Source organism: Trifolium pratense, linkage group LG1 (assembly GCF_020283565.1).
Source record: "Trifolium pratense cultivar HEN17-A07 linkage group LG1, ARS_RC_1.1, whole genome shotgun sequence".
Classification (NCBI taxonomy): domain Eukaryota; kingdom Viridiplantae; phylum Streptophyta; class Magnoliopsida; order Fabales; family Fabaceae; genus Trifolium; species Trifolium pratense.
This window is the reverse complement of record NC_060059.1, coordinates 16,485,044-16,500,921: the sequence shown is the minus strand read 5'-3', so window position 1 is coordinate 16,500,921 and position 15,878 is coordinate 16,485,044. Positions and strand designations below refer to the sequence as shown.

At 33.2% G+C, this 15,878-nt stretch overlaps 2 protein-coding genes across 3 annotated transcripts; one reads left to right on the top strand and one right to left on the bottom strand.

Annotated features, from left to right (window-relative positions):
• Positions 1–528: 528 nt before the first annotated feature.
• LOC123908287 (uncharacterized hydrolase YugF) lies at positions 529–4,275 on the bottom strand. Of its 2 annotated transcripts, none has more exons than XM_045958889.1 (6): positions 3,791–4,275; positions 2,375–2,486; positions 2,018–2,114; positions 1,734–1,911; positions 1,580–1,649; positions 529–1,070 (listed from the first exon to the last, which is right to left on the bottom strand). In XM_045958889.1, exons 1-6 carry the CDS (start codon positions 4,210–4,212, stop codon positions 759–761), a joined length of 1,191 nt encoding a protein of 396 aa, XP_045814845.1. In that variant the 5' UTR covers positions 4,213–4,275; the 3' UTR covers positions 529–758. The 2 variants fall into 2 exon arrangements, with proteins under 2 accessions (XP_045814845.1, XP_045814835.1); XM_045958879.1 differs by having other exon boundaries at positions 1,734–1,922; positions 2,014–2,114; positions 3,791–4,269.
• Positions 4,276–6,999: 2,724 nt separating this feature from the next.
• On the top strand, positions 7,000–13,523 carry LOC123908277 (PHD finger protein At1g33420-like). The gene is made up of 5 exons (XM_045958868.1): positions 7,000–7,775; positions 8,942–9,068; positions 10,876–11,091; positions 11,552–12,166; positions 12,400–13,523. Exons 1-5 carry the CDS (start codon positions 7,439–7,441, stop codon positions 13,253–13,255), a joined length of 2,151 nt encoding a protein of 716 aa, XP_045814824.1. The 5' UTR covers positions 7,000–7,438; the 3' UTR covers positions 13,256–13,523.
• Positions 13,524–15,878: the final 2,355 nt, after the last annotated feature.

Here is a 15,878-nt window from a genome sequence, read left to right as displayed (position 1 = left end):
AGTTCTGGATGATTATGGAGTTTTGGAGGGAAAGGTGGTTCTATTATGTGCAAGAGTTTTCTAACCTCTTCCAGAGGCTTCATGTGTGTACCAAACATGGTGCTGCCAAGTGCCATATATGAACATTGGCCTCTATTTTTTCCTTATAGCTTATTTGAATTTATTTCAAGCTTAATTCAATTTTAGGTGTAGTAATTCTTTTCAACACCCTCAACTTTTTATGAAATTTAAACTCTCAAATATTCTAATACAAGCTATTCACATTTTTTAATTGAATTGATAAAATTGTCAAAATAAGAAAAAAATAAATAAATTCCACTCTAAATAAAAAATAAAATAAAATACAGTTAAGGTGTCATAGTTGTTTTAGTTTAAATATAAGAACATATTTAGCTCGAACAAATTTGAGAGCTAAAATTACACAGTTTAAATTAGAACGGTAAAATCATAATCAAGTCATCTATTTGTTTTCTTTTCAAACTTTGGACACGTTTCTAGTCCGCAACACAACGTGTGAACAATAGAGGATGAGATGAACTTGGTATTTAAAGAAAGAGAAAGTCTTACGTGGTTTTACATTCACATTTATTGAATATCACTGTAAAATTAATTTTACACAGACAACAATCTATAAACAATATACATAATCTATACAGATGGGATATAGTGAATGTGACAGTTTTTGAGGTTTGGGTCATCAAATATATAAATGGTTTCATGAACTAGTTGCTTTTTATGAGTAGTACAGCATGTGTTTCCTATGAATTTGAAAGAGTGGCCAGCCAAGGAAGCAATTTTTCATGGACTAATTCAGGCCTGTCATCATGAGGACAATGTCCAACCCCTTCAAGTAAGAAGAGTTTAACATTTTCTTGTTGAGAAGGCAATGAAGAAAAGTACTTCCCAACAGGTCCGTCAATTGGAGTAAATGGATCTTCATCTCCCCATAAAAGTAAAATAGGTAAAGAGATTTTTGGCACTAACTGCACTGGATTAGGCCCTGGTGGCCCTGTTACAATTGACACAAATGCATCTAACGCACCTTCAGAGTTTGCTGGTTCCCTAATGATCTGCATGCATATGCATAATCAAAATATCAATGCTAATAATATTTTTGAAAAAATAGAGAAGGGAAGATTATTATTAATTAAAGTGGCACTAATGACTATTTTACTACCGTTTCTGAAGAGATTTGAACTTTGTTATTAAGGTTATCAGGTTAAACTCTTACCACTGAGCCAACACTTGATGGACAGTTCCTTTTTTTTTTTGTTCTAATGGCTAGAATTTCACCCTTAAAGTGAATAAGTGGAGTGTCCGGGGTTTGAACTCCGGCCCCTACATATAAAATGCAATGCCCTACCAACTGAGTTAAGCTCACGGAGACACTGGATGGACAATTCTAATAAGTAAATGTTGTTTGAAAAAAACCAAAAATTGTGTTGGGTCAGACCATTTAGATTAAAATTCTCGCTTCAATTGGACTCCTGCTAATAGATGGTGGGATTGGTGTCCCTCATATTTGTTGGTCCTTAAACCAAATACCGATTTTTTTATAAAAAATATTGCCTTAACTTACCTCCACAAGTTCATCATCCACAGACTCTTTATTTCCATACACTGAACTCAAGATGTTCCTCAAATTCTCTCTGCATTTAACCAAAATACAATTTTAGTTTGCCTCTTCAGAAAAATTGAGGAAAATTATGGCCTAATATAAAGAGAACTAATACCTTTGTTTAACACGCTCGAAAATTGCCGAAGCAATTCCCTTTTGATTCAATAAAAAATCAATCAGCCAAAGCAATGGTAGAAGTAACTTGATCCTCCAGTCATCAACTATAGCTTTGTTGTTCATCCCACCAGAACAATTTAACAGCACAATTCCTTTGACAAGTGTTTGACTTGAATCTGGTTGGATACTATATAATAAGGCAAAAGACAAGCTTTTGATGCAAACTCTATAATATGTTTTAACTGTTTGATTGAAATTTAAGATAGTGTCAAACATACTTGCCTGAAGCAGCAGCAATGACACAAGCGAGACTTCCAACAGAGTTTCCTATTAGTACTGTTGGCTTCTTAACAACTTCATCCAAGAAATCTAGGATCAACTGTTTTGCATTGAATAGTATACCAAGTACAAGTTAATTTTGTGACGTGCTAGAGTGTAAATCGTAGTTCTAAATTGCAGTTGCGGTTCTAGTTGTGTTTGTGCAGCAAACCTTGATATTACGACAAAATGAAGCCACGGTTACAGTTGAAAATTACAATATCGTTGCAGAAACCTCAAAAACTTTATATTACTATAGCAATTGCAAATGCAGACCGCAATTTAGAACTACGGTGTCAATGATATCGAAGAGATAAATACCTCAGCCCATGTTTCCATGGTATATAAAAAGCCTGGGGGCTTATCTGACAGCCCAAAACCAAGAAGATCAATAGCATAAACAGTATAATTTTGAGACAATGTCTTAATATTCCTGAAGAAAAAAACACAAATAAATATTTAATAGATCAGTTCATGGACCGTTCAATTGGCTTATTTGATTTTATCTAATCACTTAATCACTAGTGAAATTGTTTAGGGGAGCTTACGGCTGATTTCAATATGCCCTCCAACATAGCTTATGGAAACAACTTATAGCTTACATGAAAATAATTTGACTTTGTTTTATAATTTGTTATAGAAATAGCTTATAAATAAACACGTAAAGGAAACAACTTAGGACATGTCCATAAGTTGTTTTCAGCTGATTTCAATAAGCTTTCCAGCATAGTTTATGGAACCAACTTATAGCTTACATGAAAACAGTTTGACTTTGTTTTTTAATTTGTTATAGAAATAGCTTATAAATAAACACTTGTGCTGTAATCCAAAGATGGCCTCAATGGCGAATTTGTCATAGAGTAAAAAAAATAGTTATTTTAGAGGTATTGGCTATTTAATATTAACCTTGTTTGTTTGTTTTTTTTTTTTTGTCGGTAGACGAAGTGATAATGATCACTGAAACTCATACACAATTACGACTACAAGATCGCAAATTCGAACCTGGGTGAAAGATTTCAACCTAACAATATCGGCATTTATCAGTTGAACTAGGTCTTATGGACAATGTAAACCTTTTTTTTTTTGAAAACTCGGTATCCGGCCTTAGGACCGACTAATCCGAGGGGACCAATCCCACCGTCCACCAAAATTGGCACCAAAAAGAATCGAACCTGAGCCCTTGAGAGGAGCATACTTCAAGGACCCAAGCCAACACCGCTAGGCCAACGCAAGTGGGTTCTAACTACATGGCCTTGCATAATTTAGAAGTAGTGTATAAAAAATTACTTTTTATGTTGATAGTATTAAATTTCCAAAACCAATGTAAGCACCTGAACAGAGAGAGGATTATGCACTATTGCAAGGAAAAATATGATTGGTTGATATTTCTAATTAAAAAAACTTCAAATTGAGGCATGCATTTCCTAGTATAATTAACTTACATTTGAAAAAAAATTAATTTGGATATCAAATAGATTTTATACCTTATATATGTAAATAACAAGGAAAAATGTTGCTTTTACAATAATTAATCCATTGCTTACCTACTTCAAATGCACATTTTTTTTCCATAATTTTAATGTAAAAGCAACATAACACACTATAGTCACACAAAAAATAAATATAAAGCTATAGTAGCAAACAAGGATAACGATTTTTATTTATAAGAAAATGAGTGGATGAGAATTGAGAGAATAAATAAAAGATTAGAGTTTGTGAGAGTGGCAAGAGACATACCTGCGCCAGTGAGGAATGGAAGCACCAAAGCCATGAACAAGTAACAGAGGAGGATGATTGAGCTGAGAAGAATCTGAATCAGAAGAAACAAAATAATTGATTGAATACTGATCCTTCCACTTCCATTTAAGGCATTTTTGCTTTATCTTTTCAACTTCAGATAATGATCCAGAAGTTTCTGCTGAAGTAGTAGCAGAAGAAGTTGAATTGGTGATGAAACTTTTACTGTGACTACCATAGTTAAGACCATAATCACTATTGATTTTTCTGCTTAATTGGTTAGGATGAAGAAGAGAATTATTTTGTGTTGTGGTTTTTGTGGATATAAACAAGGGTCCATTGTTGTTGAGTCTTTCAAGTTGTGAAAAGCGCGTTTGCAAATTGAGATACCTAACTGAATGAACAGCACTTGTAACTTCCATTTTTGTGCTGTTGATGTGTCTCTGGGTAATAAGCAATTAGTAATAAGCACTTGTGTTTTGTTTTTCTTGGAAGATGCTCTTAAATTGGACAATTTCTTTTGGCGCCCCCACCTGAAAATTTCATGTTATGAATTTTTTTTTTCTCAAATTTCACATTGTTATACAGCTCGCGATTTAAGTAGCGGAAGTGTAAAATTTTAAAAAATTTATGTTAGGAGTGTTCTTTTCTCATTTTTATAACAACCGTTCCTTAAGTAACGAAAAAAAGTAAAAATGAGTAACGAATAAGTAAAAATGAAAAGGACGTGCGAGAAATACAAGGGGTGTCAAAAGAAGTTCCTTTTAAATTGGACCCGGTTGGAATTAAATACATTTTATAGCCAGCCCAACTGTTAAATGGACCAGCTCTAAATAGGTTAGTTAACTATTTATTTTATTTTATTTTTTTAGTAAATCACCAATTTGTTCCTTGGGATTGTAGGGTTACCAATAAGAAATAAAGATCATGATTTTGAATTACATTGAGTAACTTGGTCTTTATGTTGATTTGTATCTAATTTAATGTAAAATTAATGAATTATATCATTTATTATCAAATTAATCGTTACAAGTTAATAGAATGAAAGATCAAATTTTCTTACGACATTCAAAATTAGGATAAAAAGAGCCCAATTGAATCAAATAAGTATCATTATTTACAATGATGACTATTTTTAATGTGTTATTTATGTTATTTACAAGGAAAAATGATTAGAAATTGTCTCGTTAAGTGAATTGTATTCATCTTTGTTTCAAAAATCAACTCATAAAGATGTTTGCATTTCAAACAGGGGCGTCCCTGACTAATTCGAGGCCCTGTTCGAATATTAATAATAAACCCTATTAAAAACACAATTTTTATATTTATAAAAAAAGCTAGGGATGGCAATTTGACCCATATCCAGAGGGTACCCGAAAAATTACCCACAACGGGTAGGGTAAAAACCCGCATTTTGGGCACGGGTATGGGTTATTACCCGCAAAAATGAACGGGTACAGGTACCTTAGTACCCACCCCGCCCCATACCCGCATAATATATATTTATTTATTTTATTTATATTAGTATATTATAATATATGTAAATCAATTTAAAACAATACAACTATACTAAACTATTCCATATTTTTAATAAAAATATTTATTTATAACATAATATAAAAATAATGTGAATATTTAACATAAGGTTAGTAATAATTTTGTTTATAATTTTCATTAGTCAATATTAAAATCTTTAAAAAAAAATTTAATTCTATTAAAATTATATGATATTTTATAATTGATCAATTTATTTTTAGTAAAAATGCGGGTAACAGGTATGAGTATGGGTACCTAGGTACCCATAGGGTATGAGGACGGTGGCAAAAGTTGTTACCCACGCGGGTATGGGGATTGGTACGGATATTTTTTCAATCCGCGGGTATGGGGATGAGTACTATAGTACCCATACCCTACCCATTGCCATCCCTAAAAAAAGCATCCTTTATTTAAATTTTCAATGACATACGAAATAGTTATATTATAACTGACATAAAAATGTCATATTATAATCAATAATTAACATGAACGTGATTCGGGGTGACTTAATTTCATTTTTCGTCCCTTGTGTTTATTTTAGATTTTAATTTGGCTTCTTACTTAAAAAGTTTCAATTTAGTTTTAAGTTTACTTTATGTTTCAATTTGATTTAAATATAGATGACTAGCTTGAAACCTAAAATACTATAAGGACCAAATATCATTTTGACAAAGGGAAATACTTATTACTGCAAAGTGATTTAGTAACAATAAAACATCACGTGAGTTTATAAAAGGGTGAGTTTATAAAATGGGACCTCCAACTATCTAGAAATATGAGGCCCTTAAAATCAGAGGTCTTGTGCTGTAGCACATCTTGCACTTTCATGGGAGCCGCCCCTGATTTCAAATATGGGGATATGGAATAACAACATGTGGTCTTGGAAACTCAATTGGATGGAAGCACTTGATGATGCAGATATTGAATCCTTCAATGAATTGCATCAATTGCTTGAATAAGTTCGGCCTAACAGAGCTTCTAGTGACAAGCGAGGATGATCATCAAATTCTGATGGTTCTTTTTTGGTTCGATCAGCGTACATGATTTTGCTTGCAGGACAGTCGTGTATTTTTGTCCCCAAAAAGGGATATTACGAAAATTATTTTGAAAATGGGGATATTACGGAAATAAATAAAAAAACTCGGGGTACAATAAAAAAAAATCTTTTTATGCTATGTCATTGTTCCACCATTTCATTTCAAGCCGCCCTTTTGATTAAGTACAGCCTATAAATAGTTAACTGGGTCATTGTCTTTTGCTAAAAGAAAATCGATTATAAATGTTTTTTTTTTTTTAACTTTTACATGAAGTGGTAATTCACTTAAATTAAACTCACATATAATTGTGAGATTTTAAATTCAAACTCGGGTCACGATGTCTAGCCTAACAATTTCGACATTTTTATCGGTTAAGTTGGATTTATGGGACAACTTTTTTTTATTACGATTATAAACCTTTGAGGAGTGCTAGCAACACACTATTTAACAAACACACTCTAACACACTCACTTCTATTGGTTAAAATTTATATGGATCCCATAAAATTTATATGGGTCCACATTTTTTTATGGGACCCATGTGAATTTCAACCAATAAAAGAGAGTGTATTAGAGTGTGTTTATTAAAGAGTGTGTTGTTAGTATTATTCTAATCATTTTCCAAAATAAAGAAGCCAAGTCTAATTGGCATGCCATTTATGGCGGTAAACTCGCTTAACGGCTAAGACTTTGGATTGGATCCTTGAAAATCTCTTCTTCTCTCCTCTATTTTTCCTCCAACTCAACTCACTCACACTCCTCATTTTCCCAGAAACAAACAACAATATCTCCCTTTTTCACTTTCTTCCTAAATTATTACAATTTTTATTTTTATTTTATTCTATTCTATTCTATAAATATAGTATCTATAAAATGTTCATATAAGTATATAACAGATTAATCTAACGACAACCATCAAATCTCATCAAACCAAACCCTAATCCAAACGATCATTCCTCCCCTTTCCTCTGTTTCTGTTTCTCTCCCATCAGATCTAGAACCTTCCAACCTTCTCCATCGAGATCTCATCTCACGCGCCTCCAACACTGGACCACGCGCCTGTAACCGCTTCTATCATGGTCGTTAGCGGAGGCAAATCCCTTAAACGTATGAAAAGAAGAGTCACTGCCGATCACCACGATTTCTTTTCATTCCCTTCACAATCCGTCGCCGTATCAGAAAACTTCTCCGGCGGACCATTCCGTTCCAACATCCGATCTTTTCTCACCAAGTACGCGCTTCTCCCGCCGCCGTCGGCGCTTTTTCCACATTTACTGACGTGGCAGATCCTCTTCCGTGTCGGTGAGATCACCGATGGTTCTGATTCAGGCCCCGCGGTGGTGTGCCTCGATGTTGTGGAAGAGGACGTGGCTAGATCTAGATCCGTTTACTGCGATCAGTGCCGAGTTTTCGGTGAGTTGACTCGCCAGTTATTTGACCGGTTCTGTTTTGCGTGAATCGCTTTGGTTTCATCGGTTTTTTTTACCGGTTTTTATCCGGTTACCGGTTTCATATCACCAACTCTTTTTTTGAGATAACAGAATCACCTACTCTTTTCTATAATAGGATAATAAAATATTGATTAAAAAAGGATAAAATATGCAAATGCAAATTATTTCAAACTAGATTTTTTTGTTTTTTTTTTTTGTTTTATTGAAAATAGAATTTTAGGATTCCTTGAAATTATCATGTTGATTTCGCGAGATGACTCATCATAAAATTTTATTATTTTATTTTTTGAAAGAATAAAATTTTATAATATGATGTGTATAGTTGAATACAAGCGAGTGATAAGTTGAGTTAATGAATTAGATAACTTAAATAAAACGAGTGATAAATTAGTGAGCTACTAGTACTCACGATAATATAAGATGGAGAGATATTGACGAGAATTTAGGAGAATAAAAATGGGATTTTGGTGGGTGGTGGGTCCGCTAAGGAGTGTGACATGTGGAAGAGTAATGGAGTGACACGTGGTTTTTAAATATTAGATGCGGTGTGTTTTTTGTTGTCTTTGTTGCTTGACGGATATGGTTATTGCTTGCTTTGTTGTCGACTTGTCGTTATCATTGTGCTAAAAACTGCTTGTCATTGTTGTTTGTGTCCAACTTTGCTTTCTCTATTTGGATTTTGCTTAGTCAGCACTGACGTGTTTCGCACAATATCATGCTCTTTCGTGTTGAAGTATTTTTTTTTTTAATTTGCAAAAAATTACAATTCTTTGTTTGAAACATTCATATTTTCTTGCTCATATTCAATTTTTTTTTCACTGATCATATATTTAGATTTAGATATTTTATTAAGTATTTAAAAGTAATAAGTATGAAATGCTTCTTACATTTCAAATATAATTATAATTCATAAGTTGTTATTAACAAAAAATGTTTTTTATTAAGTTGTTTTTCCATAAATAAATTATTTCTATAACCTTATGAATAATACATGAAAGTTTTTTTTATTTGTCTAAGCTCAAAAATAAATCAATATAAACTGGTCCATATTAACTTTTGTTTACTTGTTAGTGTATTTTTAATTTATAAAATAAAAATTTGACGAAATTTATTTTTTCAAAATTATAGGTTGGAGCAGCAACCCAGTGTGCGGGAAACGCTACCATTTTATAATCAAATCTGATGGGAGATCAATTGGTGGATACAACAAACCGTGCATGTGCTGTGGAGATATTTTGCATTTGTCAGAATCCAAGTGAGTAATTCTTGTGCCACAAGCAGGATTTTCTCCATTTCTTGTAATTGGCATTTTCTGGATATTCTTATTTTCGGTTGATTGTTACTTTGTTAGGCCATCTCCAATGGGGATCATGAGGGGGTGATTAGATTTTAACCAACTAGGAATATAGGGGCTAATTTAAACACTTAGGGCCCGTTTGGTGCACACAGGATAACAAACATGATAACTATTATATTTTGTTTTTAATACATATTTGCTCATAATAATATGATAATATATATAACATTTAATTGACAAAATTACTCTTGTAAAACAATTGTTATTTTTTTAAAATTATTTTGTAATACTTTGAATTTTATAAATAAAAAATATAAATAAGTAATCAAATAACTTTATATAATTTAAAATAAAAAGCATGAGAAAATAATCAAGTTTAATTTTTTATATGAATCATGATCAAATAAATAACTCAATAATATATACATGTTAGATAAGCCAAATAAATATATGATATATCTCATACGTAAATAATAAAACTACTATTGCAAAAGAATTATATTTAACTTTTTATAAAATTTAAATTAATATCCCTATTTGTCAATTTTTTAATAATTATTTTACTTTAAAATATTATAATTTTAGTAAAATTTTGATTTTTTAGAATATATAAATTACAAAATTACCCCTATGAGAAAATCACATATATATTTAAAAATTAATTATTTTATTAATTTTATTTTATGTATTTTAAAATATATTTTATAAAATAAATCAGTAATTTTTTTTTTTTCTTATCCTATCCTGCTGGTAACCCAGCTCAAATTCAGGATAAGAATTATAACTAGAGAGACATGATAGGATAAGCTTCAGGATTAACTTATCATATCCTGCTGTATCACCAAACACTGGATTGCGGCAGGATATGATACAGTTATCCTATCCTATCTCTTATCCTGTGCACCAAACGGGCCCTTAATGGTTATAATATTTGGTTAAGTGAGAGCCTCAGAAGTTATTACATGAGCTTATTTAGTTAAAAAATTTAGAGGTGGTGGATTGGAGAGATGTGGTACTTATGAGGTGATTAAGTTCAAAAAAGTTCAAAAAGGCGGAAACGAATTCTGTGTACTTGAGAACCCCAATAGAAGTGTAGAGTTGATGATGCCCTTATCATGAGAGTTTGTTACCCAACCTAAGTCATTTATTTTATGGGAAATGCTAACAAGTGCTGAGAAGTCCAAAAAGAAAATTTCTTGGAAATGGTGCATTCCGCACTTTGAAACTTTAGAAATTGACCTCTTCTACATAAAACTTATGACTACTGCATTTCTTTTTTGGACTTGGGGCATTTGTTAGCATTACTTTTACGTATTTTATACTATACTAATTCATGTACTGTATGTATCCTTAAGTGTAGATTTAAATTTGGAAACCAAATTCTGAAATTAGCCATTCCTCATTTGCTCATTCCCTATGTCAACACATTGTAGTTACTGACTCTTTTCAAAACTAATTTACTAATTGATTGCTGAAACAGAATGTTTGTTAGTCTGGGGTGTGGGTCTTTTTGACCCTCTCCCCTGGTTTATTCAATTTACTGCAAGTGAAGCAGTTCTTTTAGTATAAGTTTCTCCTCATGCTACATGAGAGGATAGTTTCCTTTTGTTTTTCTCAATGCATGTCCGGATTACCTTACTCTTTTTATATTAAATAATTAAAGCTTGTACCAAAAAAAAAAAACATAATCAAAATGATGTTAGAAATAGCTTGTGCTGGATGTAGTACCTGATCGTTCATTTTGGTTGATCTGTTCTATCTTCAGGTGTAAGTCATGTAACCATGTGACAACTAGTGATGATGTTGAAGACTGGGTGTACCACCAACTAGAGAACACAAGTCATCTTTTACATGGTGTTATCCATGCCAATGGTTATGGACACCTTCTTCGGGTTAATGGCAGAGAAGGGGGATCTAGATTTCTTTCTGGTTGCCATATTATGGATTTCTGGGATCGCCTATGCAACACACTTGGAGTTAGGTTAGGATTCTTGATTGCAGGCAGTATTTGGTAGTGTTTAATTTTTTAATCACAGTAATTGGTAGAGTTAAAATAGGATTTTCTTAACATAGTCAGTAACTGCTATTTCCTCTGACCTAATACTTCTGTTAAGTAGTGGAGTAATTTCTGACCTAATATTCTTAGTATGAAATTTATCACGTTTATGGGATCTGATAGGCTGTCACTGACTTGCAGTGAAATAGGGAAGATTGATATAAAAGTATTTGGTAAAAAATAATGATCATTCAAAATTAAACATGATTTCACAGAAGAATATGCCTATATTCAGTACATTACACTTAAGATTTGGATAATCTTGAAGAGAAGAAGTGCATTCACTTTCTTGAAACGGGAGAATATTATTTAGGTTATTTGTATTTATATGGATATATAGCTTTGAGTTAAACTCTTCTGTTTGTTTGCATTTGTACATTGGCAGAAAAGTTAGTGTGATGGATGTTTCAAAGAAATATGGGCTAGAGTATCGCTTGCTCCATGCCATTACGAAGGGACGTCCATGGTACGGTGAGTGGGGATATAATTTTGGCTCCGGTAGCTATTGTCTCACACAGCAAGCATATAAGTCTGCTCTAGAAAGCCTATCCAATCTACCCTTGTCCGTCTTCCTCTCCCAGGAACAAAAGCCCCACTCACGTGTGCAGGATATGATCTTGTATTACCAGGCTTTGTCAGAGCATGAGCTTGTAAATCTGAGGGACCTATTTTGTTTTTTGATGGGTTTGATGCATGATGCTCGCAAGAATGCCTCTAAGTCTGATGACATAACCTGCAAGAAGCGTCGGTTTGATGCTTCTGGATTATCAAGTTCTTGGGAGAAGAGTGACATTGAACGCGTGGAGGAAGCCATGCTCAGAGTGCTGCGTGCAGTGTCTGGGTCTAATTGGGTGAGCCGTCGTGCTCTTAGGGGTGCTGTTTGCAAGGTGGCATCTCCAGAGCTTCTTGATTATTGCCTTGCTGAACTGGGAGGAAAAGTGGTCTATGGTGGGGTTGTTAATAGCAGATGCAACCCTCAAACCGGAGTTTACGAATTCAGGTTAGAATTCGTGATTTGTATATTGTGTTTTCTCTTCTGTCCTTTCAGTTTAACGTGACATTCTTGATATTATTACCAATACTGAGGTTGAGCCCTGAAATAGTTAGTGGATATTCTTCTCAAGGCATTGTTATTTAGAAGATTCTCTTTTTTATGCTTTTAATTCTTTGGAATGTCGAGATCCTTATGTGATCTAAATCAGTTCTGATATTATTGTGTCCTATTTGGTTCAGAATTGATGCTACAAGTGATTCTTGCTTCGATGGATTTATGGCCAACAACAATTCTTCAGGCCTAAAGTGCCCATCTGAAGAGCATCTCATGCAATGCTTGAGATATTTATACGAGTCTTTACTTCATCCTCGGATGATGCTAAACTATGTTGATGAAGAGACAAGAACTCTTGCAATGAGCTCGGCTCAGAGGCTTCTTGACTGCAAGCAATTAGTAAAAGATTATTGTTCTGAGATTTTGCCAGTGTCAGATTTGTATAAAATGCGCATCTCATGTCAGGTTGAACTAGCTGACCAATCTGAAGATTCTGCAGCTAGAACTCCCCCAGAAATAATTGTGCTGCCCACAAATGCCACGGTATCTGATCTTAAGATTGAAGCAGCAAATGCTTTTCAAGACGTATATCTAATGTTTAGAAGATTTCAAGTTGACGAACTACTTGGCTACAGTGGTGTAGACGATTCCACCCAGGTCAAGGTCTTGTTAGGATCAAATGAAGTGGTTTGTGTCCGAGGAAAATGCTCCGGAAAGACTGGGTTGAGCAAGTTTCGAATGGAACGGGGACTTGAGAGGTGGACTGTGGAGTGCAACTGTGGGGCTAAAGACGACGATGGAGAGAGAATGATGGCTTGTGATATATGTGGGGTGTGGCGGCACACTCGATGTTCTGGCATTCCTGATACTGCTCCTGTTCCAGCTCGTTTTGTTTGCCAGAAATGCCAAAGTTGTGACTCAAAGCCTAAATCTGGTGGGCACTGTAAAGATGAGGAGACTGGGACTAGTGTTAGTAATACTAGTAGTAGTTTCTTTGGAAATGGCTTGCCAGTGCCTTCTGATGTTTCGTTCAGGCATTGATTAGATTGTGTATATAAAGCTTTATTTAAGGTTTATTTAATTTTGCATTGGCCTGAAAGAACATGTAGATAACAGATAGGCCTTGGTGGGACAGGGCATGTCTTGTTCATATTTCAGGTTCTACTTTCTTTTGTTTGTTTGTTTATTTATTCTGTATATAACAGATGTTAGGATGAAAAGAAAAAAATCTAACTTAAATTGGCTCAAATAGTAACTCTCTGGTACTGTATTTAAAATAATTGTGTAATAACTAATAACCAAACCTCAACATGTTTGTGACTATGATATATATAATCTTTGTGGAGTAAATGACCAACTTTTTTTAATATTTCAAATTAGTATCTATCAAATGTTTTTTTAATTTGGTCTCTCCGTGAACATTTGTTTGTTATTGTCAAATAACTTCTTGTATTCATCCACTTTTAAACTAATACCTGATATTTTTAACATATTGTCAAATTAGTCCATGTTTTTATCAAAAAAAAAATTATCGAATAGTTATTGTTTTAAATTGACCATTGTTTACATGTCACTTATATTGTGTGATGTTATTGTCCATGTGACACTTAACACTCTACATCAACGTATTTGATGGTGTTAGAAAACGGATGTCAACAAAGGGATCAAATTAAAAAATATTTAGTAGAGACAAGAACTAATTTGAAATATTAAAAAGTCATCAACTTATTTGAAATTGAGTTACGGAGACATGTATCAATTTGGTGGATTACCCGTTTAGGTGGAAGGCAAAGAAGGCCTCCTTCTGGGGGGACTCGAGCCTCCAGTGAAATACCACTCTGGAAGAGCTAGAATTCTAACCTTGTGTCAATATACATACCTAGACCTAGGGACTTTGTGACATCAGATGTGTACCTTTTAAGAGAACAATATATATGTCTGACAGTGGGCAAGGAGGACGACCATCCAGGATTCTTTTTCTTTAGGGTACCCAAGTAAATACAATTAACAATTTAACACACATTCTAATTTACATTCAATTAACAGACATTGCAAATGATTTAATATTTTTTTTGGTCAAAGTGCAAATGGTTTAATTTATATACAACATTTGTATAAAATATAGTTTGCACATGCATGATGTAATATGAAATAATAATACTCTTCAATAATTATCCACAAATAAATACAGTATATTGCTGCCGCCCAGCACTCTTGTTGTTTGTATGTAAGCAAGTTAGAAGTGGAGTGTGAGACAATTACCTACATACTACAGTACATGTAAACGTGTCTACAGCACTTGCAAAATCAAGGTTGTAGAAAATTCATGGTTCATGTTATATATCTTTTTCATCAAGCAACAGTTTTGTCCCACTTTGACATAATAATAATAATGATATATGGGACGGCACTCAAACAAAATAACGTTGTTGCACTACTTTATACTTTAATTTCTGATTTGTCTCTTAAAAGTCTAAGTGCCAACCAGCTAGCTCATGCACTTTACTTCCCTAAGAACTCATCTTACTCAATTTTTGACTTCAATTAGACCCAAATTCACATTTCAACCTATTGCATCTCAGTTGAACCTAAATTAAACATAAAATTTTAGAATTATGCTCTGAAAGTTCAATGTATATATAAGCTAATGATTTGTAGAACATGTAATGTAATTTAATGTCAGAACACTTTCCTAGTAGTCAACTTGAGAGGAATCCATTTGGAGAACACTACATTCATGGGCTCATCTTGAGTTGAGACTAGCACGCCAACTTCAATTTTAAAAAGACTAATATTTCATATATCACATTAAAAGTGGTCCACTATAAATGACACCTAAATTTGTAGTAATTTGATTAAAGAAATATGCACTGATATAATTAAAAACTTAATATGATTAGGCTTTGGTGCTTTGATTCCATTGATAACAGTATATTTAGAAATTTGAGAAACATGTTTAATTGGTTATTAATTAGTCTAGTTAGTAGTTAGTGTATACCATGTCGAAACATAATCTATTTGAATTTTTAAATTTAGTAGTATTTACGTTTTTTTTCTTTCTTTTCGGTGTTAACTCTATGGTAACAAAGAAAATGGATTTTGATAATCTGACGTTCGACTGCGAGATAAATAAACTCTATATTGTTCTTTTTTAGGAATCAAACTCGATTTCTCCCGAACCATTCGTATTATGGAGAGCTCATTAATAACTTGAACTTAATTTCTTGATTAATAATATTTAGTTTTTGTTTATTATTATATACCGCAAATTTAGTAGGTCCGCATCCGTTGTGGCCGCATTATTGTTGATGCGGTAAGCTCTGCAACCGCATCACACCGCAATTGCAATGTGATTTTAATTCAAGTGTACGGCTGCATTAGAAGCCGCATTAGACGATTTTGGTCATGTCATTCAAGTTTTTTCACCAATTTTGTTTTTATGAAACTCCAATTCTTATTCATGTCAAATCTAATGAAAAATCTTACTTTTAACAATGAAATTCTGGTACACAGTAGACAAGTGTTGTCCACGATGTTCAGACACTTGTCGTAACACTTGTCTTAACAGAGAGAACAATAAAGCAGAGCATTAAAAACAGATACTGAAAAGCCTAAATAACACACATAATTGTTAACCCAGTTCAGCCTAACAGCCTAATCTGGG

What these genes read in the sequence shown, in the direction of transcription:
- LOC123908287 (XM_045958879.1), bottom strand. Translation starts at nt 4,212, where the DNA reads ATGGAAGTTACAAGTGCTGTTCATTCAGTTAGGTATCTCAATTTGCAA. An exon ending in CCATGGAAACATGGGCTGAG is followed by an intron (nt 2,115 to 2,374) that starts GTATTTATCTCT and finishes AATGCAAAACAG; the next exon opens with TTGATCCTAGATTTCTTGGA. An exon ending in ATTGCTGCTGCTTCAGGCAA is followed by an intron (nt 1,923 to 2,013) that starts GTATGTTTGACA and finishes CTTATTATATAG; the next exon opens with TATCCAACCAGATTCAAGTC.
- LOC123908277 (XM_045958868.1), top strand. Translation starts at nt 7,439, where the DNA reads ATGGTCGTTAGCGGAGGCAAATCCCTTAAACGTATGAAAAGAAGAGTC. An exon ending in TGCAACACACTTGGAGTTAG is followed by an intron (nt 11,092 to 11,551) that starts GTTAGGATTCTT and finishes GTACATTGGCAG; the next exon opens with AAAAGTTAGTGTGATGGATG. An exon ending in ACCGGAGTTTACGAATTCAG is followed by an intron (nt 12,167 to 12,399) that starts GTTAGAATTCGT and finishes TATTTGGTTCAG; the next exon opens with AATTGATGCTACAAGTGATT.